General features: G+C 42.4%; 1 protein-coding gene across 1 annotated transcript in view; it reads right to left on the bottom strand.

The window, feature by feature from the left end:
- The window catches only part of CHN2 (chimerin 2), a 328992-nt gene extending 311523 nt beyond the window's left edge, over positions 1–17469 (bottom strand). The window contains exon 1 of the mRNA XM_007193498.2: positions 16788–17469. Coding sequence (XP_007193560.1) covers positions 16788–16836 — 49 coding nt within the window. The 5' untranslated portion in view covers positions 16837–17469. The remainder of the gene's footprint in view (positions 1–16787) is intronic.
- Positions 17470–27897: the final 10428 nt, after the last annotated feature.

A 27897-nucleotide genomic window follows, 5' to 3' on the forward strand; every position in this document is an offset into this window, starting at 1 on the left:
CCCTATCTCCCACTTCTTTGGGGGTTTTCTGCAGAAGCATCCTAACCCATGCAATAATCACGCCCTGGAATGTTCTAGTCAGGAAGTTAGGAAGTGTGAACGCGTTAGGCATGGTGGTGTCAGCATGAGAAAAATTACACGCACAGGATGTCCCAGGGACAGTGTGTCTTTTGTTAGGGAAAGCTTGGCCAGGGACATTAGCAAGTAGGAGGACCAACGTATAAAATCCACACCTGGGGGCTTCCCTGGTGGCGCAGTGGTTGAGAGTCTGCCTGCCAATGCAGGGGACACAGGTTCGAGCCCTGGTCTGGGAAGACCCCACATGCCGCGGAGCAACTGGGCCCGTGAGCCACAATTACTGAGCCTGCGCGTCTGGAGCCTGTGCCCCACAACAAGAGAGGCCACGATAGTGAGAGGCCTGAGCACCGCGATGAAGAGTGGCCCCCGCTTGCCGCAACTAGAGGAAGCCCTCGCACAGAAACGAAGACCCAACACAGACAAATAAATAAATAAATAAATAAATAATTAATTAAAGGTGCTAATAATTAAAATAAAAAAAAAATCCACACCTGGGGTGAGACGTGAGGGCAGCTGCAGAGGCCAGCACAAGGCACAATACCCTGCCCACGTTGTCGCAGGGGACCCAGGGCAGCCAGATTTCCCCTGAGGGAGGACACAGAACAACAAATCCACTGTAGCCCATACCCACTTCCTCCTCTGGGTGCCAAGAAAATACTGCAAATGGGACCTTAAGGAAAGAACTAAGGAAGACGTTTCGGTACTTGCTTTGCCTTCACACTCCCATGAATGGGTATTTATGTGGATTTTGTGTGGGTACCCATCTTAGCTCTCCCTTGGGGAGAAAGAAAGAGGACAGGCCATGAACAGGTTGAAGTGGAGCCAGTCATCCTATAAATTCATACAAGCCTTTGAAGATTGAAGCCTGCCCATGAAAGTGATGACCCAGGGACTCTGCTCCCCAAAGATGCCAGTCTCTATCTCCATAAGCTCCCCACCAGAGCCAGATATTCCTCCAACCAACGGGAAGTCTATCTTGCTCTAGGAGACTCTAAACTTGTGGGGAAAGGAGGATTTCTACAACAACCTGGTACTCAAAACCAACAGGTCTTGTTAAAATGCTTATTGACTGGATTCATTGTAGTGAACTATATGTGGTTCTAGAAAATTTCTATTTGTAATATTCATATTTTACATCTGATCTGATCAAACGCATTTTTCTTTACTTGTTCAGGGTGAAAGTAAGCACTATCAGAACAGCTGAGACAGCTGTATCCGTGTAATATTTTAGTCTTTCTAACAAAGTATTTACAGTACAATACTGTGATCTGACATGATCAAAGGGTGTCAGCTCTTTGATTAGAAACAACAAAAGAGCCAACAGATGATACCCTTGGAAACGTTTGCACATGCATCCATCTAGTGGGGCATGGAAGAGAGGAAGAGCGGCATCACTGCACTGATAACACTCAGCAGCACCACGTACACAGTGGGAAACTTGGTTCCCAGATGACCGCCGTTCCACTTGGAGGGCATAAGAGCTGTGCCCAGGGCTTGAAAAGCTGCATAAAAATCTAATTAACTAGTCATGAGAAATGCATTAATTGCTTTGTCCAGGATCAGCAGAGACCTGCTGCTGTCCCTCATTTTTCAGCCAGAGGAGGGAGGACACCGTGGCCTTTAGCGGACACTGGGGAAGGAGGTATCTGCCTAGTGCAGGCGGAGCTGACCCTGCGAACCAGCCACAGAGAACAGCTTTCTGTGGAACCTTTACATGAGATCGGAGGCTGGCAGCAGAAAAAGATGAATGTGCAAACAATAATGGGAAGAGGAGAGGTACCTCCATGTGTTGATAAAGATATCAGTGAATATTGGAGTGAATGCCTCCTATCTGATTACAAGCATCCTTTCCAGATAGGATACTTAAAGATCAAGTATATTCCAGTCTTTTCACCCTCTCATGCCTACTCTATTAATTTTTTTGGCTTCTTTTAAATAATGGGTTTACTGAGATATAATTCACACACCTACAATTCACCTCTTTAAAAGTGTACAATTCAATGACTTTTAGTGTAATCACACACAGGTGCAACCATTATCACAATCAATTTTAGAACAATTTCATCACCCCCAAAAGAAAGCCATACCCATTAGTAGTCACTCCGGTTTCCCTCCAACACTCCCAGCAGGAGGAAATAACTAATCGACTTTCTGTCGCTATGATTTGCCTATTCTGGACATTTCACATAAGTGGAATCATACAGTATGTGGTCTTTCTTAGCTGGCTTCTTTCACTTAGCATAATGTTTTCAAGGTTCATCCTTGTTGTAGCACGTATATTTTATCTGTTTAAAACAAATTTCTCTATAGCTCTCCCTGTTGAACACTAGCTTTACTACTTATGTTCCTTGAGTGTTCACTATTCACACCTGAAAAATGCTTGTGAGCTACAAATAAAGTTTAAAACGAAGTCCTGGTTCAGAAAAGTCTATGTAATTTTTCTGGGAGTCTCCTATTGCAACTAAATGCAAATAATCTATATTATCAGTTTAAAAAATACTAATTTTCTAAAAATCATTAAAGGAATGCAGCTAATGTGAAACAGTGATGGAATTTACATCACTTACAGAACTGATTTACATACAAGAGATAAAAGAGGGACTACAGCGGCATTCCTTTGATAGACTTGGGATACTGACATATTCATTTACTCAACAACTAGTTACTGAGTGCCTACTACATGCCAGACACAGTTCTAGGCACTGGGGATTGACTGAACAAAACAGACAAAAAATATCCACCATCATGGAGCATGTATTTTAGTGATATGTGATAAAATCATTTAAAGAAAGAAAACCAAGGGAATAATAAGCAGGAAATTCAAAGTAGTGGTTACTTTGGAGGGAGGACATGGTGGGGAAGGGGAGGGTGGGACGAACTGGGAGATTAGATTTGACATAAATACTCTACCATGTGTAAAATAGCTAGTGGGAACCTGCTGTATAGCACAGGGAGCTCAGCTCAGTCCTCTGTGATGACCTAGATGGGTGGGATGGGGGGGATGGAAGGGAGGTCCAACAGGGAGGGGATATAAGTATACATATAGCTGATTCACTTCATTGTACAGCAGAAACTAACACAACATTGTAAAGCAATTTTACTCCAATTAAAAAAAAAAAAGAAAGAAAGAAGGAAGGAAGGAAGGGAAGAAAGAAAGAAAGAGAGAGAAAGGAAGAAAGAAGGTGGGGGAGGGAAGGGAGAAGGGAGAAGAGAACCCAGGAAGATGCAAGGGAACAAAGTGTTTTAGGTTGGGTGGTAGCTCTCCTTATGTGAGTTACCGTGCTGTGCTTTGTAACTTGCACATCTATTACAGATATTCATTTGCATATATTGATTATTACATCAAATTTGATTTATAAAAGAGCCACTCCTCTGGATTGCAAAGTATAAACAGTGATGTACCTTTGGATGAGAGATTTGTCCAGGCTCATTTAAAATGTTTATGGGAATATGGGATGCACAGTAGTCTCACACTGAGTGGAGAAATTCTAAACTGGTGGGATTACGCTTCAAGATTTTGAAAGGCTGTTGAAGAAGAGCAAAATAATATATTTAGAAGAGATTTTTCCAGTTATAGTAGATGATCATGAACTCTGGATGATCAACTTATCACCCAGGAAAGGAACCTATGGATCATCTATTAGAATGGGAACTTCATGAGACCAGAGATTTTTATGTTTTGTTCACAAATTTTCAATTTTCAAGTTTCTTTCACAGACATGTTCCCATTTGATTCTCACAACAAGTATTATTAGCCCATTTTATGGATGAGAAAATGGAAATTCAGAGGGGGTCAAGTTAACACAGCCGTTGGTGCTGGTGTTTGGGCCAGATCCCCAACTTCACAGCAAGTGATACGTGACACATCACCCTTGAAGTCCAGGGTTCAAATGAACCCACATTTATTTACAAAGCCTAAGAATGGATGTTAAAAATAAGTTTCAGAGTTACATTTAAAGCAATAAAAAGAAATACAAGTCCACTCTGAGGACAGAAAATGGATGGAACTCATTACTATAAGAAGAAGCACAAGCTAGAGCTACATATGCTCTCAGAAACATGTTTACATGAATTCCTGAATGACAGGTTTACACTCAGTTATTTATGAAAAATAAGATATCTGCAGGGCATCTCTTCCCTCAAAGACTGCTGTGCATTTTTACAAAATACCCCTTAATGTTATTCCTGGGGTTAGAATATAGAACCAAATAAGTACGGTGGCAATTATTATGTTCTTGTGACAAATTACATTGTCTAGTTCCAAATCATGTCTTCCGTTCATAATTCCCTAGGATTTGCTGTGGTTATGCTCCTAATCTGAACCTGATATTATTTCAAGAGAGTTGACAAAGCCGCTGTCAATTGCTTTTTCCTCTGAGGAAGAACTCACATTTGCTTTAAAATAAATAAATAAATAAATAAAGCACGTGGGTTAGTTTGGTTGCTTAAAACAAGCATAGGGCTCTCACAGGGACAAAGTTCAACCCTCAGGCATAATAACATCACATAAGAAAAAAACCCCCTGTGCCCAGGTTACTGACAGTACCTTCAACCCTAGATATGGATCACGAGGGAGGTAACCAGAGGACACCCGGATTGAACTCACCAGACCCCCAACGAGAACCTAACTGCTCACAGCACTTCCTGAAGGAGACATCATAATGCTCTCTTTGCATGTGAAAGTCAGCAAAATAGTATTATTTACCCAATAAACAAGGTTTTACAGTCTCACTGTCTGCAGGGACAAACACTGTAGAACAAAATGGCTAATTTTTCTGTAATAAAATGAATTTGAATGAGCAACTTAAATCAATATTAGGCAGCCAAATTATGTGTATTAATATCTATACATCATTAGCAAAATCCCAAGTGAATTTTTTCATTACCAAAAGTAATGCTAGGCTTGACTTTTCACTTCCCTTGATATTAACATACATTTGGCAGGAAATAACTTTTGTTTGAAACCCAATCCACTTTGGCTTTCTGTGTATACATATAAACACACACATACAGACATGTACCACGTGTGTACACGTGTGTATACACATAGGCATACTCATGGCAAGAAGCTTCAGGTCAAGAGAAAATGTGTTCCTTATTCTCTCAGCTTCTCTTTCCAACTTCATAGCATTATCGCACAGCAGGCTTTCTTTGGAAAGAGGGGTATACATAAAACTCACAAGTAAATATGTAAAGTCTAGAACTATCGTGAAGCAAAAACCAAAAATAAACAAAAAACAAAGCACAAAACCTATATAAACAAGAATCTGATGAAACTCCCAGTCTGTCCCTCTCTATAGTATTTCATTTCAAAGTCACTGTACAGACCCAGAAAAATGAAGGACGTCTCTCAGTGTCTGAGACTAATCCAAAACAGGGACTTAAGAATCAGGGCTGAACTGGACCTGGGGGGAGGGTAAGTTTCTGGTTTGGAAAGTGGACAGGACGGCAACCATGAGAGCCACTGAGCCAAGCAGCAGGTTTTGTATGGTAGATTCCGTGAGAAAGCCTAGAACATTCTCACTGGAGTTGTCCAGACCAGTGCTGTCTAATCCAAATGTAATGTGAGCCACATAGGTAATTTTAAATATTCTGGCAGCTACATTAAACATTTTTAAATAAGTTTCTTAAAATAATGTTTTCTTTAACCTAATATCCAAAAAATGTTATCATTTCAACATATAATCAATATAACAAAGTTATTCATGAGACATTTTACATTCTTTTTGTTTTGTACGAAGTCTTCAATTCTGGTGTGTATTTTAGCTTGCAGCCCATCTCAGACCAGCCACATTTCAAGGGCTAAATTGCCCAGGTGGCTACCATATTGGGCAGTGCAGGTCTAGGTCTCGAGAAGACCCCTACAGGTCAGTGTTGCAGCCCTCACACTCTAGTAGATGCTGCAGAAGATTTACACCCAAAACCATGCTCCCTGCTTCCTGCTTACTTGCTGCCCCAAAATTGATCTTTCTCAAGTTTATTCCTTGGAAGCAAAATTATTTAAGAAAAAGCACTTTACATTGTTAGAGTGGCATTATGTGAAATAACTAAGAAGTGCTAGGTTTCCTTTCCTTGAAGAAGATAGTGTTCAGCCAGGACTGAGGGTAGAGGGCAATGATGGGGCATGATGAAATCTAGGTACTGGGCCTCTGAAGAGAAAAGAACTATGTAAGGTTATCACCCAAGTGATTCTGTGATTCATACTGCCTGAAATTTGTGATCTGAGTTATGTCAATAAAGAACAAGCGTTCATGCCACAGGCTTCTGGCTAGTGTGGTTTCTGAGGCCAGTGGCCTCAACATCCACGTCTTTCTTGACAGTTGCTTGACACTTGAAAGATACCCTCCACCTTTTCATTTTTTTGTTCCACTTGAAGATGGTAACAGAAGTTCAAGGAGGAAGGTGGCTTCCTTTTCGTAGGAACTGTCACGTTCCTGCATCTTATATGCATGCATTTCCCCCAATTAAATATGCTGAAAATTCCAAAAGCTAACTTTATTTTCCAAAAACCAGTGCATTTTCTTTGCCCTGTATGTGGGCTTTTGCAGAAGCAAAATACTTCTAGGCAAATGGTTTGCTGATGGCCAAGTTGGCAGAAAATCTTTTAAATAGCATAGCTTAGATATGCCACTAGCAACCTCAGTCCACACATTCACAATTTCCCTATTTTCTTTATAATTTTGGGGAAGAAATGCAATTATAAGATCCAAACTTCTTCTGGATATGGCATTTTTTCCTCTTTGAGGGTGAAATTACAACTCACTGTGGGTTTATTTCAAAAAGAAATGGAGCTGCCATTAAGGAAACTACAGACCATTTTTTAAAAATCTTGAATCAAACTTCAGGACTAGCAGTGTTTATCAACATTTTAATTACTCTCCCCAACATTATATTCTAGCTGTCATTCCACAGTTTGCCTCAAAGTTATGAAAAAATTACTTACGAAAAGCCAATTTGCAAAATTAGTAAAATCCAACCCAATCAGCACAAGGAGCAAACACAAGAATGGGAGAACATTTTATCAAATTTTCTATCCTTAGCTAATTAATTTTACGTTAGTAAAGTCCCTGTCTTAGAACTTCATACCCTGTCTACCAGTGTTGCCCAACAGAATCTTTTGCAGAATGGTGGAAATGTTCTATTTCTGCGTGGCCTTAATATGGTAGCCACTAGCTACCACAGTAGTACCATGTGTACTACTGAGCCCTTGAAATGTGCCTACTACAACTAAGGAAATGAATGTTTTTAATTTAAATTTAAATAGCTACATGTGGCTCGTGGTTACCGTATTGGACAGCATAGCTATATATAGTTAGGGCAGACACCAGATGACTTAAGTCTCTGTCTCTGTTGACACAACAGCCTTGAGTTCTAAGGCCCATTTAACATACAAAGCACTTTATGACTTCTTTGTTGAAAATATTAAATAATTAAATAGAACAGCCTGTATGAAGCCAGACAGAAAAAACATCTGCGAGAAGTTCTCCAAGGATGATGCTACTCTTTAGGATGAGCCAGGAAGGAGGATGGAGAACGATGTTCTGGAAACGTGGGTCCTAGACTACAGTTCAGCTCTAGCCCCACCACCAACTAGCTGAGTGGCACTGGGCAGTTCCTGGAGTTCCTTGGACCCTGATTCTCTTGCTTATACTATGCTGGCATCTTCTAAACAACCTCCAAGGTCCCTCCTTGGTCCAAACCTACAGTGAAATGTCAAGTCAATCCAGGTCGGGAGGAAAAAAAAAAAAACAATTCTCAGGTAGAAATTGTTGCGTGTGTTCTACCTGAACTGCTTCTGTAATTTCAGCTCCTTTATGCTTTTGCTTAAGATATAAGCTAAGAAATAGATATTCTGCTGCCTGAGGATTCAGAATCTGGGAGTTTCATGAGATGATATGCTCACACAAAATGGAACGCTTTTGAAATGCCAGTGAAGAAAATCAACTGAATGCTAAGTAGTACTTTTCTTTTTCTGCCTCATTTTTTTCTTTCACTGAGAAAATTTTCAAACCTTTAGAAAAGTTGCACGAATAGTACAATGGATACCTATATACCCTTCACCTTGCAAGACTATTCTCAAGTATAGATACTCACAAGTCCAATATCCTGGGTGTTCACTCTGAAGAGTAATGACTTGGTAACACCTCCCAGTTCGTATTGCTGGTGAGAATAAGCTTTGGTCAGACTGAGGTGAGGGTCTGCCTAACTACTGAGGGCAACAAAATAAAGCTCAAGTATGTAACTGTATTTTCTCTGTCAACCATGAGCATGGATATCAGCGGTAAACTCTAATGTCAGCAACTTTGTAAATAGATAGAAACGAACCAACCCCTTATGTTTCAAGAGGGAAAAGCATGATCTTTGAAATTAGGAAGACTTTGCTCTAATCCTATCACCTCAAATCCAAGCCCCATCCCTCTCTGAACCTACTTCTTTGTTTACAAAATGGGATATAATGTCTACCTCAGAGAAATATTGCGAGAATTGTGTGAGATAATGTAAACAGAATGACATGTAGCAGCCATTCAGTAGTGTTAGTTGCTTTTACAGTTTACTACGCATTTTCCCAAACAGTACTTCAGGAATGACAACCCCATGGGATAAATTCATCATATATCGCTATTTCTGGTTTACAGCCAAGAGAACTGAGGCTCAGAGACAGTAAGGGAAGGAGAGAGGGAAAAGAGAATTGGCCTCTAAAAAGCAGGTGTGCTGGCCAGGTCTGCAGAGGAGATGCTTCTATCACCTCTGTCGATGCTCATCTCAGCTCCAGAAACAGCCTCTCATAACTGCAGTTTGCAGCGAGGCATTTAAGGCTCAGAGGGGCTAACTTCACCAAAGACCACATTGCTAGCTAGTTGGTTTGGTTAAGTATCTGGTTAAAGTGCCTATGTTAAGGGTTTAGGAGCCTCGGTAAAGGGTTCAAGGGCCTTGGTTAATGGTTTAAGGGTCCTGGTTAAGGGCTTAAGGGCTCTGACAGAGGATTTAAGGGCTTTGGTAAAAGGTGTAGGTGCCCTGGCTAAGGGTTTAAATATCCTGGTTAAAGGTTTAAATGTCCGAAATCTTCTGATTCCATATTTAGGGCTCTTCCTACGACATCTAACGAAGACACATTTCAGAAGGTGGGATCTCTCCCCAGCTCAAGGAAGCAGACTGTTTCTCCAGATCTGTTTGATTTTTTTTTTAATTGGAGTATAATTGCTTTACAATGTTGTGCTAGTTTCTGCTGTACAACGAAGTGAATCAGCTATATGTATACATATATCCCCTCCCTCTTGGATCTCCCTCCCACCCACCCCCCATCCCACCCATCTAGGTCATCACAGAGCACAGAGCTGAGCTCCCTGTGCTATATAGCAGGTTCCCACTAGCTATCTATTTTACACATTGTAGTGTATATATGTCAATCCTAATCTTCCAGTTCATCCCACCCTCCCCTTCCCCTGTGTCCACCCATCCATTCTCTACATCTGCGTCTCTATTCCTGCCCTGCAAATAGGTTATTCAGTACCATTTTTCTAAGTTCCACATGTATGCATTAATATATGATATTGGTTTCTCTCTTTCTGACTTACTTCACTCTGTATGACAGACTCCTTCCACATCTCTACAAATGACCCAATTTCGTTCCTTTTTATGAGTTAGTATTATTCCATTGTGTGTGTGTATATATGTGTGTGTGTGTGTGTGTGTATGTGTGTGTGTATATATATATATATATATATATATATATATATATATATATATACACACACCACATCTTCTTTATTTATCCATTCATCTGTTGATGGACATTTAGGTTGCTTCCATGACCTGGTTATTGTAAATAGTGCCGCAATGAACATTGGGGTGCGTGTGTCTTTTTGAATTATGGTTTTCTCAGGGTATATGCCCAGTAGTGGGATTGTTGGGTCATATGGTAGTTCTATTTTTAGTTTTTTAAGGAACCTCCATACTGTTCTCCATAGTGGCTGTATCAATTCAGATCTATTTGATTCTGCCAGGCAACTTGCATCCAGCCTCTCCCCTCGACAAAATGCTCTCCTCCACAGGCCCACCAAAGGCATGGGGTGATTGGCGGCCTGCATAGTGAGTGGGCGATATCTCAATTCCAGGAATATGATCAATGTCCCCTCTGACCTGAGGTAATGATGACATTTTAAATAAGGTTATTAAGCGAACACCTTTCTTAGAGAATGTCTATGGGAACTCAGACATTGGATGATTGAAAATAACACTTTAAACTGTGGAGGTGATACTGTGAATGGGCTGAAGTTGGGTGACTTTGACAGGCCAAACTGTTGAAGCAAGGCCATGCTGTCATTAGGCCATACTGTAAAGACTATATTAGAAGATTGGTCCCCACGAAGGTGTTCAGTTAGTAATAAATGAGGGAAGAAGCAGGTTATTTGCACAAGCAGCTGGTGGATGGCGCTCCCCCAGTGCACACATGCCATCTTCAGCCTCAGACCCCAGCGGACAGCCACACGGGTCCCCTGGCAGAGCAGACTGCATGTGGGTTCAGCACATTCCAACTGGGTTTTCCTCTAGCCATGGAAACTTTAAATAAACCTCTGCTTTCCTTAGTAACTTTGAGACACATGAGTGTGTTCTGTCACACCCACCAGCCTGCACCAGAGATGGAGGCGTCCATCTTGACGCTCTGGCCAGAATCCATGTGAGAAGCAGAACAGTAGCTGCCTTTCCCACTGAGCAAGTGGAAGCAGAAGCAGCAAGGTGCTTGGAGGACTGGGAAACTATTAACAGTAAAGTAGACCAAAGGCAGGGTTTCTGAAAACATCTCTAAATAGAAATCTGACCAACACAATAACTGATGAGAAAAGCAAAAGGGAGAAAGAAAGAAAGAAAGAAAGAAAGAGAGAGAGAGAGAGAGAGAGAAAGAAAGAAAAAGAGAAAAAGAGAGAGGGAGAGAGGGAGGAAGGGAGGGAGGAAGGGAGGGAGGGAGGGAGGGAGGGAGGGAGGAAGGCAAGTCAGCCATTCATTTTGAAAATTCAATGACATATTTTAGGAGCCATGAAATGTGAATACATTCATAAAAGATAAATCATGGGTGAGTGATAGCTGGGTGCTATTAATCTTATGTCTATCACTCAGTTCCTTTCTCTTTCTTTATATCTAACTATCTTGGCAGGAATCTTAACGTTCTGGCAGAAAATGCTTTCCCAAACCATACCAAGATGACACTGCTCATGTATAGGTTTTCCAATCCTAATGTCCGGTTATTTTCACCATTGTGTGAAAACAGGAGACCCTGCAGAGCAGCAGACGGCCCTCAGCAGGACTGACACTCGGGCCAAGCCCCAGGAGGCAGCGCAAAGAACACATTGTTCAGTTAAACCCCACAGAGACTGGCCTCAGAAAATACCTGGGGTTTGCATCCCCCAAAAGTTGAACAAATGTCAAGGTCATTCAAAACTCTTCATAGGGTTAGTGGGATTGGGGGGGGGGCATCTGGCGTTTTAACAGAAGTACACAAATCAGTGGGCCTTTGTCAAACACTGCAAACAAGCTGTCATGATTAAGAAGAGCCTCCTTTTCGCTCAGATTTTATATCACTGGGTTCAACTCAGGTACCACAAAGTACAGTGAAAATCTAATAAGTTAAAATAAGCTGTGGAAAGGTCACCAAAAAAAACAGCAAAAAACAATATTCTTCATCTGAGTGAATGATTTCTCTCAGGGGATTAACTTTTAGCTTTGTGATTTAAAAATATTTGCAGTGTTTTTGAAATTGCAATTTTTTTGTGCACATGATTTCAAATAAAGGTGATCAAATCTTCCTGCCGTTCTAGGTGATTGAAATTAAATTGCCAGCAGTTATCACTAAAACAAAGGTAAAGATATTTTGCTTACACATAATTGACTATTTCTGAAGTCTAAACGACTAGAAGACTTCTCAGTGTGAGTGTCTGTTTCAACAAAGATACCCTGCTTTGTAGTATTGGATCCATGGAGTTTCTAATTACACATATATAAGTCTTGGCCGCATTACTATAGTTCAATTTTGCCTTCTGCATCTAGGAATGTGAAAGATTTGTATATGCCGCTGGTTGTGACTCGTCAATAACAAGTAATGAAAATTCCTATTTATCATTTCTAGGATCAACACCAATTTGACAGCAGAAAATGGCATTACTTACCTGGCACACAATTACTGTTGTATAGAATCTGGAAAAATAAATCTCTCAATCCATTCAGGAATGTTCTTTTCCCAATTAAGGTTTCAATGACTCTGCACATAACACTGATTTTTACCTTTTTCTATTTGCATTTTAATTTCAAAAGTCCCTGTCGATTTCATTTCTATAATACAGTGTGTTTATGTTCTCAAAATCTTAACAACTTCTTATCCTGGGAGTCCCTTTATTATTTAATTTTTTACTTTGTTCAGTTACTGGAAAACATCTAATAGCTTCTTTATCTATTACTTTACTTGAGTTGATTTTTTTCGTTACTTTGTGAAATTATCCATTTGGTGATCACGTGACTAATATGCAAAAAGTTCTTATTTCAATTATAAAAGCAAATCTAATTCATGATTATTAAGAAAAGTATTTTGCAAGTCAACCACTGTTTATTTCAGAATATAATCAAGTACCACAGGCTAGATGAAAAACTTAAGGATAGGGATTTTTCTCCCCCGATTTAAAATAATACAGGTAGGGCTTCCATGGTGGCGCAGTGGTTGAGAGTCTGCCTGCTAATGCAGGGGACACGGGTTCGAGCCCTGGTCTGGGAGGATCCCACATGCCGCGGAGCGACTGGGCCCGTGAGCCACAGCTACTGAGCCTGCGCGTCTGGAGCCTGTGCTTCACGGCAAGAGAGGCCGCGATAGTGAGAGGCCCGCGCACCGCGATGAAGAGTGGCCCCCGCTTGCCGCAACTAGAGGGAGCCCTCGCGCAGAGGCGAAGAACCAACACAGCCAAAAAATAAAATAAATAAATAAATAAGTCAGGAGCTCTTAAAAAAAAAACATGTAAAATAAATCGATTCACTTTAAAAAAAAAAAATAATAATAATACAGGTAATCAAACCTTCCTGCCAATCTAGGTGACTGTGAAATTTAATCACCAGCAGTTATCATTAAAACAAAGGCAAAGCAATTTCTTTTACACATAATTGAATACTTCAGAAACAAATTTCTGAAGAGTTCTCAGAAAATGTATTTAAAAATTAATTTTAACTTGATTATTTCATCTGTTGTGTCTCAGCTGGTAATGTAGAATAAATGAGATGCTTGGGTGATGCGGTCCAACAACAGCAGGTAAGAACATATTCTCAGGAAAATCAAATAATTTTGAGCTTAATATGAGTAAATTATTAGATTTTTACTCTTCACACAAATCCATCCAAACCTGAACCTCCCACGGCTATTCCTCTAAGAGAGGTTTAACCCATGGTATGCTATTCAAGTTCACCTCTCCATATCCTGGACACTACAGAATCAACCGTTCCTTTCTCAGGGCTCAATTGCCCAAGTATGTCCTAAGGTGTTGGAGAGCTGTGCCATTAAACCCATTGCTGCCTGAGCAGAAAGAAAGCGTCCTATATCGGCACCAAAAGTGAGTGGTCTGGTAGCTCTGTGCATGAGGCTGCTGATGGGCCTATAAGCACAACTGTCCAGAGAAGAGGAACCACCAAGAAAATGGGTCAATAGTCCTAAGAAGGGAGTTGAAAATTAGGCAATGAACTTCCCTATCTCCAGACCTTTGCCTAAGATCTTACCTCTTCCTGAAATGCCTTTCCCACGCTCTGCTTTTTGAAAACATTCCACTCATCCTTCAAGGCTCAACTCATATGTCACCCCCTACTGACCCCTCACAACTGAGGTCATCACTCTCTTCCCTGCACTCTCCTCCCCATAATTTATTTTATCAAAATGGAAAATAGATTGCTATTTGCTTGTTCATCTCTGCTGCTGGATGGAGAGGGAAAGGATCTTGATGCATTTTTCTATTCCATACACTTGGGATTATGCCTGAAACCTAAAAGAAACTTAATAAATGCTTGTTTAATGGAGCTCAAACCTCAAGACCAAACTTAACATGCAATGTAAGAGGCAGATTTGATGTGTGTTGGACTTATTTTTGTACCTAAAGTCTGAGTCAGTGAGAGCTTTCTTTTTCATTCCTCCAAGGAACAAACTTTATTCACACCAAGCACTTATTAAGTGCCACACCCTGTGCTAAATGCTCTATACACATTATCTCACTTAATCCCCACGACATTCTTACAAAATAGTTCCTATTATTAGCATCAGTCTCATTTATTGATGAGGAAATTGAGGCTTGGAGAAGCTAAATAACTTACCCCAAGTTACCCACTGCTGGAGCCAAACTCAAGAACAATAATCCCAGAACTTCAGAACTAGAAGGAATCCTTTAAATTATCTTCCTCACTTAACCTCCTTGAATCTGAGGCTTATAACTTACTGCCTGGCACATAGTAGGCCCTCCAAAACGGTGATTAATAGATTGATGGAGTGTCCTAATTTTTCAGACTCTGGCCTTTGTCTGAGAGAACCCAGCTGCCACCACAAACAGGCTCTATTCTTTCCTGCCCAACACCTCCCACAGGTGTGAATTGCTTGTGTCACCTGAATTATTCATGATCCACACGATGGTAAGTGAGCTTAAAAAGAGAATTCTGGCTCTCAAATTTTTCAAGACCAAGTGCCTGATTAATTAGTGAATTAGCCAATATAAGCTCATGGCCCATGGTTGAGTCATACCAAAAAATATACCTCTGCCCACTTTTTGAATTTAAGCTTTTGCATAATTTTCCAATTTTCATTAGGATTTAAAACAGTGGTAACTAAAGCAGAAAAGAGAACCATCACAAGCATCTCTATTCTATCTACAAAGCAATTAACATCATCTAAAGCTTATACTGTGCTGCTTCAAACCCATGTATTCTTCCTAAGGCTGAGTTAGGTTTTTCAATAACATTCCTTAAGCTTAAGGAGATCTTTCATCAAGATCTGAAAATTCAGATGCCACAGCACCTGTAATTTATACCATCAGTAAATCATGTGATAACACTGCCTTATTGTCCTTTATCCTTTCTTCTTTCCCTTCGTCACCTCTCCCCCACCAGTTTATTTTCTTGTGGGCCATTTTCGGAGAGGGATAACCATATGCTAATTATAAGCTAACATCACTGTGTTTTAAATTCAATGTTAGTCAACCAAAATGAATTGAAAAGCAGCAGCAGTGGTTTGGGGGTACTAAAAATACGCTGTAGCATTTGCTGAGTTCTCAGAATTAAACCCACAGGCGGTCAACTTGTTGCTGCTCTTAATAAGATATGACTGTTCTGCCCCATTGGTTGCTACTACCAGAAACTTCAACTACATCGTACACATAACAACACTGTGCTTTTCATTAGTTGGCAGTGATCAAGAAAGGAAGTGCTATTTCCCTGGAACTAAAACCTGCCAAAAAAGATAATAAATGGCTTTCAAGTGATCACCTTGTTCCACGTCACAACTGCACCTTAGTCAAATCACCTTGCATTTATGATTTAATTAGTCACATATCTAGAGATATGGCTCCTTAATGCTTGGCTTGCTGTCCAATGCCTCCAACAAAGTGTTTCTTCCTTTGAGTTTAATTTTTGGGTAATAATTTAAAACACACACACAATAGGAATTAATACAATATTGATATATTAAGCATTTCGATTAGGACTTCAAGACCTTCTTGACCCCTGAATACTGTGAACTACACTAAATGTCTTATCAGCTAACCCTTTAGGGTTTGTCATTAAAGTTTTCAATGACTAGCGAGGTAGAAGAATTCTACCTAATGCATCATCCTGATTAGAAACCTGTCATACTCAGAATCCAGTGCGTCTGCTTCTATTGATTCCTACTCCTTCAGATTCATTAGCAATTTTTTCTCTTCAATTAGACCCGCTGTTCAACGTAGAAAAGCTGAAAGAAGCCCTTCCTTCCTCAGCCGCACTTGGGAAAAAAAAAAAATGTATGCCTGGAAAGTAAAATCGCAGAACGTATTCCAAGAGGCCACAGAGGAAAGTCACACACACACACACACACACACACACACACACACACACTTGCACACTTGAAAAAGGGCAAATTGTCAGAGGCTGGGCTCGACCTCGCGTCCCCTAACTCGCTTCGATCAGAACCAGAAAGAGAATTACCTCTATCTCAAACCCATACCCCAAGCGTGTGTCTCCACGGAGCTAATTTCCGAAACAAACAAAGAAAATCAAGTCTGCGAGAAGCGAGGGTTTGCTCCCCCCTGCCTTGAATTTGGACATCCAGCGGAGCGGGCACCGCACAGCCAGCGGGTCGGGGCGCCCAGCGTCACCCTAACCTTCCCCGCCCCGCCAGCCCGGGTTCCAGCGGCGCCAGAAAGTGCGAGCCCGCCCCTGCCCGGTTCGCTTCTCGCCTGCTGCTCCCCAAATCCCCAGAACCCCCGCGTCTGCACACTAAGGGCGCCCCGCTCCCCCACCTCTGCGCTGTCAGACGCCAGGCGCGAAGGTGCTGTGGGCACCGAGGGTGCTGGCCAGCCAAACAAGTGTCACACCGGTCGCCTGCCCTCACCCCGGGAGAGCGGGCAAGACGGCCACAGGTAGGATCTCTCCATCCCAGAATGCGGGGCGAGGGCAGCGGGCGACAGACCCAGCGGGGCAATCTCGCCCGACGGGCTGAAACTCACCGGAGGACACTGAGGAGCCGGACAGGCTGGAGTTGCTGGACGCTGCCATCTCCGCGCGCCCCGCGCGACGCTGCTCGCTCAGCCCCGGTGCGGACGCCGCCGCCGCTGTCCTGGCCCGGCAGCTCGCAGCCTCCGCGGCCCCCAGCCCATGGCAAAGTCCTGGGGACGCGCAGAAAGCACCAGCCTCCGGACTCTGCCTGCACTTCCTGCTCCGCCAGATGATGCGCTGCTGCCGCCGCTATTTATTTGTGGTTTCCGTCACTCTCGGCGCCTTCGCACGCTTTTCTCCAAGTGTCGAGGGTAGGTGGGAGCGGAGGGAGGCCGAGGGGCGGCCGGAGCAGACGAATCGTGCCTCCAGCTGAGCCCCAGCTGCAGTCCGCGCTCCCCAGCGCGCGGCTGGGACCAGGGCGCCCGGGCGGCCCCGAGCCGCCCCGCCAGCTCCCCGCACCCTCCCCCCGGCTCCCGCCTCGCCGGCGGCACTTCAAGCTGCCCGGGCAAAGGCGGCGGGAGACAGACAGACAGAGCGACCTCCCCCTTCTCCCTCCGCCCCAACTCCGCTCGCGCGCACACAAAGGAAGGAGAGGAGACGCGGGAGCTCGGGGGCTGGTTCAGCTGCCGCGGGCTTGACAGCTCCTGCGACGGGGGCTGAAGGGGGAGGCTGTGGGCTGCAGGGCGGGGCGACACTGGCCCGGGGAGCCGGACCCCGAGGTGCCGGGGAGGCCGCTGGGGGGCGCGGGGCGAGCATGGCTGCGGTGCGCAGCGCGGCTCCAAAGGTTTGAGGGCGACCGGGTGTGGGGCGTGGGGGAAGGTGGCGGGGCTCGCGACGCCCGGCCGGACTAGGGAGCAGCGAGACAGCCGGGGTGCGATCCAGAGGGCGAAGGCGGGGTCACTAAGGACACGGTGCTAGGCGGAAGGGGGCCTGGGATGCCAGAGCGGCTGTGGAGCGCTCCTTCCACTCCTCTCCAAATTGTCCTTTGTTGCTCTGGAGCTGAGGATTCCTGCCCTGCAAGAAGGTGCGTTTCCTAAAATACCCTCAAAACACCCGGCAAGCCAGTCCGGCTGCTCTTAAGTACCCCAGCCATGGACAGTGTCCGACGGGTCCACTGGGCTTTTGAGATGGGCCTTCAAAGAAATAGAGACGTTCCAGATATGTCATCAGGCCCACACAAAGCCGGGTGTCAAAGAAAAAGAGGTTCTCACACTGCAGTCTTGCAAAGGATCCTCACAAAAGACTTAAGACGTAGCAGCAGGTCCAATTGTGCCCTTTCTGGATAAGGAGCTACTCAGGTGTGTGAGAAAGAGAGACTCTGGCACAAGGTGTGTACTTTACTCCCGTATTTAAACCTAAATTAATTTCACTGGGAGGAAATCATGCAGATTTTTAAAGTCTATTTCACGCTCCCAGCAGGGTAATCGGTTCTTTCATTCCTGAAGCCACAGAAAACTGTGAAATTTGAACAGAAAATTGTTAGTTCAAAGGAAAAAGCAAACATTAAAGGAATGAAAGTACTCTCATTATGTAGCAAAGTGGAAAGTGTTCACGTTGTGGTAGTTCAATTTTTAAAAACATGGTTAAAAGGACATAGTCAATTTAAAAATTATCAGGAGTGACACAGGAACAGCAGCCAATCCTAGGGGGTCCACCTCAACCAAGCACGTAACACACAGTGAATAATAAATGGTAAATAATCACAGTATGCACCCATGTCACATTTTCTAGTTGATTTAAACATTTTTTTTTTTAATTCCCTCCAGGATGCCATCCCAGTGTATGTTCCCAATAAGGCTCTTTTTTTTTTTTTTTTTTTTTTTTTTTTTAATGCAGCTTGCAGAATAGTTGAGGGCTCTGGAGCACTCTGCAGTCACATTGGACTGAGTCCTCCTGACGCTCATCTACATGGAACCTGAAACGTCCCAGCCTGGTATACGGAGACCCAAGCACCTCCACTCCGCCCCCCTTCCATTTTTCTTCTTCTTTGTGTAACGCAGCCTTGATGCAGCTTAATGTGGAGCCCTTCAAGGACATACGGCCCATCGCAACCTTGACCTCTCTGTCAGAATAGAACTTCCTGTTTTTTTCAGAGTTCTTCTGATCAAAGGCATCATCTACCTCTCTGACTAGTAATCTATGTATCCCTCCAGATCTTTAGCTGGTGGACTGTCTGACTTGGCTATGTCACCTAGTAGGGTTGTCTCCCTCTGGGCTTTGAAGGAGACAACACCTGGATTCAAACTCTGGTTCTGCCACTTATTAGCTGTGTGACCTTGAGCAAATTACTCACATTTGCTGAGGTTCAGTTTCTCCACCCGCAACCAAACTCCCGATAACGTAGGGCATTGTGAAGATTAAATGACATGAGATGTGTAAAGTCACAGTGTACCTGGCATACAGTTTGTGCTCCATAAGTGATTGTAAATTTTTTACTTGAAAGATGGAATCTATGATTTGAACAACTTTTGCTTTCTCCATTGCATCTGGAGATAACTGGAGATAACTAATCAGCAGTGACTTGTTCTACCAGGGGAAATGCTCATCTTCGGCCCAAGGTTTGTATCTTTCTTGTCCCAAATCAAGAAATATGCAACAGGTTTCATCACTCAGAAGTCTCACAAAGGGATGTCAAATTCTATTTCTGCAGTTTGGATGATAATATTTACCCTCATAGAGCTTTACAGTCCTTAGTTAGAGAAAGTAAAGCATGGCCCTGTGAAGTAGATTATTTTTTTATTCCCAACTGACAGATGAAGGGACAGAGGGACACTTGCTGTGAAGGCATCACCCCAAGGCACCCTGTGCTGTATAAAAGTAGAATAAGATGGAAAATAATTTTTTTCCACTGGGTCCAGAGGTCAGAAGAATACAAGACCAACAAACATGCTTGCTGAGTAGAAATGGGATGACTGGGGAGGCTTAGCTAATTGGTAGGAGATGGACGGAAACTCTGAAGTCCATTATTTTGAAGAACGAAAGGAAAGCTCTAGGTTCAGAACTAAACTCTGAAAGTTAATCAATAACTTAGATTGTTAAAGTCATAACCAACAGAGAAAACTCAGCAGGCACGATCACTCAATATCAACTTAGTTTCAGAGGCTTAATGGCTCGTTGCTACTTGCAAAAATGTTTAATATCAATATATTAGCAGAAGGTGGAGGAAACAAGATGCTAACCTCCTCCTCAGTAGGCCCAGGAACCTGTTTGTGGACCTTCCAAAGCATCCTCTAAATGAAGCAGTAAGAAAATGCATTCATATATTTTATTCACTCATGTACGGCATTGTTTCTAGGTAATGCCTATCTGCTGGTAAAAAGGGGAATATTGGTGCTACAAAGATCTTAAGTCTGTTTGAGAAGTAGGGATTTTTTAAAGATATTTCTACTTTCTTTCTTCAAACAGTAAAGTACTTATGGGATGAAAGGAGTCTTGTTGATAACTTGGTCTTTTTAGGCTTAAAAATTACCATTTTGTTTTAACTTAGCATTCATGCTTAGCTTAGCATTTAAAGCCTTCCCACCTTCCCTTTCCAAACTTATTTCCTGTTGTACCCTTCACAAACGTAACCCTGCCTCACCTCGCCCCATAACAGTTGGGGCTGCGGGCACTGGCCTTTTCCCGTCCCTCCCTGCTGGACCTCCTACAGACCGTGAAGGTTCAAGAAGAATGTACCTTCTTGGGGAATTGTCCCTGAACCCCAAGCCAGAAATTGGCTCTCCTTCTGTTGAATTCCTATAGTCTTTTCTCTGCACCTCTCAAATGGCAGATGCTCTGTCTTGCTTTGGTCGCAATTGTGGAACATATTTGACCTCCCTACTTTATTAAAAGCTTCCTGGTGGGTAGAATCCTTGTCTGGCCGGCCTTTGTAGTCTCTACCATGCTTTACACACAATAGGTGCTCAGTGGATATCTGTGGAAGAAGTGAGTAAACCAAGGAACAAATGAATCCATGAACAGTTCTCATGTACACCAATTAATTTTCACATCAGTAGCTGTGACCACTGAGCAGCTAGGTGATGAGTGACGCATCTGGAGCACAAAAAAGTTGACGGGCATGTTAAGGACCCACTATTTTGCTGTGAACAAGAAAAACTAAAATGGTGAAAACAAGAATAAATTTCCATGGAGCAAATGTCTGCATTCCCCACCCCCACTCCCATCACCAGCTGTTACAACTCCTGTAATTTATTGTTTACAGAGTAGCTCTTCTGTTACTGTAATTTGTTTATTTTTGCTTTACGGTTCCTTCCTTTGAAGTTTAAAGGCAGACGTGAAAACACCGAAGGGTGCATGCGGCTGTTGTGGCTGGAGCTGGGCTCCCACATTTCAGGCACTCAGGGGTGTTTGTGAAAGTCATTCCTCTTCTCTGTGCTAAGCATAGAATGAAACATTCCTGACTTTGAAGATTAATCCAGGGGCCAGCTTTCGCGGGAGAAGAGTGGGGCTATTTGTCAACTAGCTTTAAATATTTTATGGCAAATACTCTACTATAGAAAAGGGGTCCTTTTGCCATTAATTTCTCAACATAGATATACTCTTTGTTGTAGTGAGAAATATTTCCCTTTGCAGTTTAAGCCGTGTTTCTAATGCAAAGATACCTAGTCCTGTTAAAGAGAAAACACTGGCTCTTCCGGGATAACGTCAGGTGTAACTAAAGGCAGAAGCTGAGAAACAGTGCATGTCCTCCGAAGAGGTGCGCAGGCAGCCCAGGGCTGGGTGACTGGAGCAGACAGCTCAGACGCTGCAGGTAGCAGCCCAGCCTCTGAACAAAAGGAGTCCACACCTGGGGTGCAGACAAAGGAGGCCGCCTCGGCTACCCAAGTCCCAGTTCACACCGCCTGCTGCTGGCGACCCCTAGTGGCGACATGCCGCAAGCACAAGTGTTCCTGAATCTGAGATGCGGAGGGGTCCGGGGTAACACCGAGTTTCCCTGTTTGCCACTTAGCTTGGGAGGATCAGGCACACACTTATGGCACGGCTGTCAGCTACAACCTCTTTGACTTGAGAGAGAAGGGGGGAGGAAGAGAGAGAGAGAGAGAGGTATTGAGAGAGAAAAAGAAAAATGATGGCTTTTCTTTCTAAGGAAAAAAAAAATCAGAGTTCAGAAATTCAGTGACAGAGTTCAAAAACTCATAGAATATGCATTCTTCCACAGATCACCTCTGGCTTTGTTCCCTGACATTTTAGATAACAAAAATCTTTTCTACCCTCTATGTCCAAAGAGAAATCTAGGATAAACTAAACTGAAGAGAGCTCTAAGCCTACTCTGGGCAAACGTGTGCAGTGAGTTTGTTTTTCATGTCTTCTGGGGTACCTCTGGCTTTATGCTTTCACTATCGAAGTTTGGCTTTCATAAAAGTATCAGATGGATTTGTCCTCTGCTAACTTTTCACTCATTTATGCATTCATCACTTCACTCAGTGATGTTTATTGAGCACTCACTATGTGTCAGGAAGGAAGTATGCTGGGAAGAAAGATAAGAGGAAAACTACATTCTTGCCCTGGGGCGTCCTACAGTATGCTTATTATGTGGAAGGTGATTTTTCTGTATCACTAGTGGCAGGGAACGTACTGAACATTTACATTTTAGCTGGGACAAGGTTTTAAGCTACAGAAATTACCTCTAACTGGGAATTATAGGTATTATCTATGCTGGTGGCAACTTTATTTTCAGCATTTTTTTTTTTAACAAAACATCCAAAATTAAGCCTTAAAGTCTGTTTCTAGATAATTGGCATTTGCTCATTCAGTTTTAGCTTGTCGGCTCAGAGAACTAAGCAGATACTGTACTCTAAATGTTCTGTGCCCTCACCTCCCAGAAAAGTTCTGGATCATTATTCTCATTTCATTCCCTGTGGCAGCTACAGACACAACAACAAAACAGAAACAAACCTTTTTTTTTTTTTTTTTTTAAGGAGGGAGGGTAAGTGGGCATTGGAAGAAAGCTAACAGACACAATATCTGGGCCAATTTTCTGATATAAGAAAACATATTTTAGCCTTTTGCAAATATTCCAGATTTGTCTGTAAAACGAGGTATGAAATGATTCTGGAAAAGCTGAATGTGTATCTACGGGGTCAGACAGACCCAGATTTCAATCTTAGTTTGTCATTTATTAGCTGTGAGACCTTTGGCAAGTTACTTCATCTTAGTCTCCTGATCTTTAAAATGGGGTGAACAGTACTTACTTCAGAGTCTGTGAAACCCAAATGAAACAACAGATGTAATGCAGCGTCTACCACATAGAAGCCCAGTTAGGAGTTCTGGGTGTCTATTCCTCAGAGCAAAGCACAGTGTGCTTACACCTATCTCTCCAGAGTAGTCTGGAAGAATAATGGTCTGAGGCAAAAGTAATTTTCATCTCTACCTACCACTCCTATGTTCCATCACTTGTGTGAGATTACATTAAGACAGGTGAGAGAGGCCTGGGCTTTGGAGATAAATCAGAGTTCAAATCCTGATTCTGCTACATATCGTGTGGTAACCTTGGACAAGGAGCTTAACTTTTCTTATTCTTAGGTAAAAGGCAATGATATTAGTGTACGCAACATTATTTTAGCACTCAATAATATTTATGTCCAGCTGGAGAGAGGGTGACTTTGCTAGGCGGAGGGTGTTTCAGAATCTCCAGGGAGTGGCATGTATAATATTAAAAGGTTTACTCAAGTCCTCTCTCTCCCTCTCTCTCTCATATATATACACACACACACACACACACACACACACACACCCTACACAAGATGGCAATGCCTCACATTGAGACATTTTCCCACCAGCCTCTTTGGATAAGAATCCTGGTAGAATCTGAAAGTAGGGTTCAGTGTAAGAATGTAGGCAGATTACATAAACTCTCTGTTAAATCTGGCCCCCATAAGAAAAAAAGGGAGAAAACTCATATTTGCTGACGACTACTACTGCTGCTACTTTTATCACCACTCAGTACGTTCCCTGCCACTAGTGATACAGAAAAATCACCTTCCACATAATAAGCATTTATTGAGCCAGGACCACGCTGTACATATTAACCTATATTCACAACAATCCTGAAGTCAGAATCGTGAGCTCCATTTTCCATTTGGGGAAACTGAGGCCAAAACACTTACATCACATCTTAAAATGAACGACAAACCTAGTGGTACGTATCATCATCCTCACTTTATTTGGTTAAGAAAACCAAAAGTGAGAGAGGGTACATAATTTATCACGGTTACAGGCATCAATTTGAACCCAGCTTTGGCTGATTCTTTCCAGAACACATGAAAAGAAAATCTACCTTTTAGTTTTTATCTGAAGTTTCTTTCTGCTTTTTTGGTAAACATTTTCCTGTTCGAGCCTTTGCTCAGGTGAGAAATGAAGTCTTTAAAATACATTTTCTTTGCTTTAAGCATTGGTGTTTCTCTATTTGAACCTAGAAGGATACTATCATTTTCCTTGCATAAAACACACACCTTTGCACAGGCCGGGCTCTGGACAGTTCACAGGATGAGCTTGGGATCTGACTCCAAGGGCCTGGGCAGGGACGGGCATAGTGTTGGGGATACTAAGGCATTTGCCCAAGTGAGGGGATCTCAGGGAACCACGAATGCTCCTGATCAAAAACTCCATCCTATCCAGCTTCCAGTTGCTGGAAGTCCCATAAGTAGAACTTTCACTTTTTTTTGGAAAAAAATTTTAATTGAAGTACAGTTAATTTACAATGTTGTGTTAGCTTCAGGTGAGAATTTTCACTTCTGACTTAATCAACAGTGCTGTGAACACCTACTAGAATTCAATCACCTTTGGGGTACCTAAGACATTAAACCATAGCTATTTTCACTTGAGTGAGTTTCCCTATCCCCTAAACTGATTTTAATACCCAGGGATTTTATACCAATTTTAATTGATTTTTAACACCAATACATAGGACAGGGCTATGCAACATTTAAGATGTCTACAGATTACCTAGGAGTCTTGTTAAAATGCAGATTCAGATTCTGCAGGTATGGGGCAGACCCCAATTCTGCATTTCTAACAAGCTCCCAGGTGATGCAGATGGTGCATCAATACACCTTGAATAACAAGGGTCCTGGGGCAATGGTTTGCAACTCTGGCTGACATCAGAGTCACCTAAAAGGCTTTCAGAAATCCCAATGCCCAGCTTGCACCCCAGGACAATCAAATCGAAAATCTCTGCAGGTGGGAACCAAACATCAGTATTTTTTATAACTTCTTGGTGATTCCAATGTACTGCTAAGATTTGGAGCCACTTATGGGAAAGACGGGATTTAGAAAAGAGAACATACTGTCAAAGGAGTCAGTTGGGAATGGGGAGGGCTAATGTTGCTTTAATGATTTTTTTTAGGACTGTCTCTGGTCATAAAGGAAAAAGAGAGAATCAAGTTCTTGTCAAGACCTTTTATAAGACCACATGACCCCAGCCACTGTGATGAAAGAAAACAGAACATAATCTAACATTTGGATAAAATCTTCTCAATCAACATGGGGGCAATTCTTCTTCGAATTTTAGTCCACATTATGATTTTTAAAATATACTTCTCGATGAATAAGCATCAATATGCTCTTTCCTTAGGGCCAATCCTACAAGAGCCACCAGCTGTCAGGGAGGCAGATGTTTCCCAGCAAATCCACTCTATCATTTCTCAATCAGAAAGAAGATTAGAGATGGGATTTTCAGCTCAGATGGGGTTGAAGAGTGATGTTTATGCCAGAGAAGTACTTCACACCACAGCTAGAAAAATCGCTTTGGAGAAGAAAACCCCTCAACTTCTTATGTGTTATGAATATATGAAAATGAAACCCTCAGGTTGGACATAAAGAGGCAGTAACATAGGTGAATGAACTTGACTTCCACTTCCTATGTGGCAGCAGCAGGCAGGCAAAAGGTATTTTAGCTAACTCTTTATACCCAAAGAATTTATCCTCACCCACATACACTCTCATTCCTCAGGGTTGAAACTGAAAAGGTGACAAGGTAAACCAAAATGTTTACAGCAGGTAATTCAGGTATGATGGTTAATTTCATGTGTCAACCTGACTGAGCCATGGGGTGCCCATATATTTGGTCAAATATTATTCTGGGTGTTTCCGTGAGGCTGGTTTTGGATGAAATTAACATTCAAATCAGTAGAATGAGTAAAGCAGATTGTCCTCCCTAATGTGGATGGGCCCCATCTAATCAGCAGAAGGCCTGAATAAAACAAAAAGGCTGATCCTCTCCGAGTAAGAGAGAATTCTTCCCCAAAGCCTTCAGACTGGGACACCAGTTTTTTTCTTGCCTTTGTTTCCTGATTTGAAACATCAGCTCTTTCTGGGTCTTAAGCCTGTTGACCTTTGGACTAGAAATAAACCATCAGTTCTCCTAGGTCTCCAGTTTGCTCACTGCAGATCTGGAACTTACCAGCCTCCATATGTAAAGGAATTGGTTTGGCCATATATATTCTATTGATTCTGTCTATCTGGAGAACCTTGACTAATAATTCATAAGGGTGGGCTTCCCCGGTGGCGCAGTGGTTGAGAATCCGCCTGCCAATGCAGGGGACACGGGTTCGATCCCTGGTCCGGGAAGATCCCACATGCCGCACAGCAACTAAGCTCATGTGCCACAACTACTGAGCCTGTGCTCTAGAGCCCGTGAGCCACAACTACTGAGCCCGCATGCCGCAACTACTGAAGCCCGCGCGCCTAAAGCCCATGCTCCACAATGAGAAGCCACTGCAATGAGAAGCCCGTGCACCGCAACGAAGAGTAGCCCCCGCTTGCCACAACTAGAGAAAGCCTGCATGCAGCAATGAAGCCCCAACGCAGACAAAAATAAAATTTAAAAAAATAATAATAATAATTCATAAGGGCAATTTTTTCATCTTTTGTATTTCTCCATATTTTCATATTTTTCTAAAATGAGATTGTATAATCACTGATTTTTAAATTGTGGGCTATTAAATGAACAACCGGAAGAACCATATCCTCTTACATCACAAGTGCCTATACTTCAGAGCAATGTGGCTTCTCCAACTTTAAAACCTATGAATATTACCTGCAGAGCTGTTAAAACTGGGTCCCACCCTCAGAGATTCTGATTCAGGAGGTCTGGGCGGGGAGAAGGGGCTGAGTGTCTGCATCTCTCACAAGCTCCTGGGTGATGCTATTCCATGAACCCTGCTCTGAGTGAAGAGGTCTACCATCATTGTAATAATGATCACAGCCCCCTTCCAGGGGACTACCCTTTAATCTCCACTTCCTGTGTTTATACCACCAGTTCAGCCCTTAAAAAAATTCCACCATGATTTGCAGTTTTCTATCTGGCGCTCTCATGCGATGGGAAGATTCTGGAGGGCAGCAATGATGTTTTGCCATTTTTGCATCTCCCTTCCCCAACCCAAGAACCTTTCCTATAATAGAATTTCAAAAATGTTTGTAAAATCCAGTTGAGTGTTTATCTTTGTTCTGGTTTCCCAAGCCATTTAAAGGCGGCAGGCTGTCCTGCCTGCCACACAAAAAGGCAGGAGTAGAATTAACACAATAGGATGCTGTCTGATATTCTCTTCTGCCCTGTCCAAAGAATTTAACCTTCTATAAGCCTAGCTCCAATTCTTTTTGGGACAGTTATATCTAGAATCTTAATGTTTCATACCCTCTTGTGATGTTGAAGTCTTTTCTATTGAACCCTAATGATCTTGGGGGACACCGAGTTCACTCAATTTATATTTCTAGACATGTAAATTTATGGAATTGTGTAGATAAAATGTTTAAATGTTGAACTGACTTTTTCAATTTTGATCCAAGTGTGTAATATTGGGTAAAAATATCCTAGGGTTATAAGTGAGTAATATTGACTGAACTTGTCAAGTAGTTGAATATGATGATCTGGCAAGACTTAGGGAGAAGTCTGAACAAAATTGCAACTTTATACATTTTCATTTCGATCTGAGTCTTCATCTCCCCATTCGGTTACATTCTGTGTGTTATAGCACAATGACTAGCTTTCTTCTCTTAATGCTGTTTGTAATCTTATTTTATTATTGTTAGACAGAACACTATAGGCTCATACAATTCTTTTAAGGCATTCAGAATAGAAATCTTCCACCACTGCTAACCTTCCTCTGCCCTCCTACTTTTCAA

The sequence above is a fragment of the Balaenoptera acutorostrata genome, chromosome 7 (assembly GCF_949987535.1).
Source record: "Balaenoptera acutorostrata chromosome 7, mBalAcu1.1, whole genome shotgun sequence".
Taxonomy (NCBI): domain Eukaryota; kingdom Metazoa; phylum Chordata; class Mammalia; order Artiodactyla; family Balaenopteridae; genus Balaenoptera; species Balaenoptera acutorostrata.